At 40.9% G+C, this 2,600-nt stretch overlaps 1 protein-coding gene across 1 annotated transcript; it reads left to right on the top strand.

Annotated features, from left to right (window-relative positions):
- Positions 1-100: 100 nt before the first annotated feature.
- SARC_14177 (hypothetical protein) lies at positions 101-2,575 on the top strand (the record flags this gene model as incomplete). The annotated part of the gene is made up of 3 exons (XM_014291689.1): positions 101-321; positions 1,536-1,600; positions 2,391-2,575. Coding segments are annotated over 3 exons (471 nt in total), but the record flags the coding sequence as incomplete, so codon positions are not given.
- Positions 2,576-2,600: the final 25 nt, after the last annotated feature.

The raw sequence follows: 2,600 nt of genomic DNA, 5'->3' as shown, positions 1-2,600 counted from the left end.
TTTCTACCTGTCTGTCTATTTATCTATCTATCTACCTATATATATATATATATCATCTTATGTATCATTCTGACATGACACTGACAAATTTCCTATACAGAGTCTCAGCACCACAACCTCTACAAGCACACAAGTGACCACGACGACGACCACAATCACTGGCACGAGCAGCAGCGCAGCAAGCACATCAGCAACACCTACACCCACCTATACTCTCACACCTATACCAACCTACACATCATCACCAACCCGGACGTTTGAGGACAGTAGCACAGGCACTCCAACGCCCAACGCAACGACTTCAGTCTCGCCGACTACCAGGTGAGTCCATATAAGGAAGGCATGTTTGTCCGTATATGGAAGCCGTGTAGTTTTGGCGGAGTGGTGCATTGTGGCTTGATTGAGATGAAGTTCCGGACACATGGGTCACGTTGACTATTTGGAGTGATACTAGATGAGTCCGTATAAGGAATTTATGTGGTTTTGGCGGGCAGTGGATTGTTTTTGATCACCTGATATTCCAGTGTTCTACCCTGCCGCACAAGGAGAGAGTATCGGGCGTGCTTATGGATCGTTGGGATACAATTGTCCATATAAGAAATTCATGTGGTTTTGGCGGCTGTTGATTGTTTCTGATAATCTGATGTGCTAGTGTCCAATTAGTGACACAAAGACTGATGGTAGTGCGCACGTATGAATCCTTAGCGTTGAGTTGTCATAGGCAGCATGATATACGTCGTATGCCTATACCATTGTCATAGGCAGTATAATATACGTCGTATGTCTATACCATTATCATAGGCAGTATAATATACATTGTATGCCTATACCAGGACGTAGTGATGATAGCGGGAATGTCTTCGTGTGGCACTACATGAGACATGTGAGCGTGGAGACTCGTTCTTGATAAGCAGTACATGATCAAGACGCGACCTCTTACGCTAGTCATCATCTATAAATATATATTTTCGTGTTAAGGAAGTCTTGATCTATAAATAGATATTCTCGTGTCGAGGAAGTCATGATCGGTAAAGAAAAATCCCCGTGTTGAGGAGATCATGATCTATTAATAGATATTCTCCCGTTAAGGAAGTCATAATCTATAAATGGATATCCTCGTATTAAGGAAGTCATGATCGGTATATAAATAACCCCGTGTTGAGGAAGTCATGATCTATAAATAGGTATCCTCCTGTTAAGGAAGTCATAATCTATAAATAGATATCACCATGGTAAAGTAATTGGTAGTAGCTCACTGTAGGTTGATACCACCAGCCTGAAGACAGTAACACTCAACTCTCTGACGATTAGAGTACTGCTATATCGAACAAGAACATCCGACATTCAGAACGAGTCTATATACGCCAGGCTTGACCCACATCCAATATATCGGACACTTGATTTGATTCTGTTGACACTTTGACACTTTTTGACACTCCGGCTCCGAACATGTCTATTAACTCGTGTTCCACACCATCTGACATTTCTGACACTTCTGACACTTCTGACACTTCGAACACTTTTGACACCTCTAGTACGCCCGTGAGTACTACACCAGCGCCCACCGGCACAGTAACTCTCTCGTCCACCGAAACTACTGGTGTGTCATTACCACAGCAGTTGAGTGACATATATGTATACATGCAAGCATTCAATTCCCGATCAAAACCTATCTTGTGTGTGTGCAATAATGTGTTTAACCTATCTTGTGTTTATATATATTTGTTAAGCCTATCTTGTGTGTGTGCATATATGTGTTAAGCCTATATTGTGTGTGTGCATATATGTGTTAAAAGTATCGTGTATATATATATATATGTGTTAAACGTATCTTGTGTGTGTGTATATATGTGTTAAATGTATCTTGTGTGTGTGTATATATGTGTTCGTGCCGTACCGCAGCAGCGCGCGGCAGTCATGGTACTGCGCATGCATAAACCGGTATCCCGATCACTACATGTGTAAACTGTTCGTATGTGTATATGTCTATATCCTGTTAAAACACTTCTTGCGTGTGTTGTGTATATATATTCATATACAGATGAGAAGTCTTCGTGCATACATATATACATATTTATGATGAATCTGCCTACATGTATATAGCTATGTCCTGAGAATACATATATATGTTAATACATGTAAGGAAGTTATATGTATATACCCGTACCGTTCCTATCTTATATGTACATACCCTTATCCTGATGAATACCTTTCTTACATATACTAATTAACATACACTTTTCTTACATATGCCTTGTTTCCATATACCGCTTACATATACCTTTCTTACCTATGGCTTTCTTATATATATCTTTCTTACATACACCGCTTACATTTACCTTTCGTACATATCCTTCGTACATATACCAATCCGTATCCCGATGGAACAGCTACGCCAGCACGCAGAAGACGAGCTGTCAAGGCAGACACAGACTATCTTTACTGCCCAGGTGCACCCGACTACAAAGAGTTCGACGCACGTTTGTGGTTGGCCAATGCCACCTCAGATAACAACTTCACAGCCTTTGTCACTGAGTTGAACAATAGGAATCCGGGTGAGTTGAGAGTACAATAGACCAGAGCGTTATATATACTAGCTA

Source organism: Sphaeroforma arctica (assembly GCF_001186125.1).
Source record: "Sphaeroforma arctica JP610 unplaced genomic scaffold supercont1.4254, whole genome shotgun sequence".
NCBI lineage: Eukaryota > Ichthyosporea > Ichthyophonida > Sphaeroforma > Sphaeroforma arctica.
This window is presented reverse-complemented; position numbering and strand designations above follow the sequence as displayed.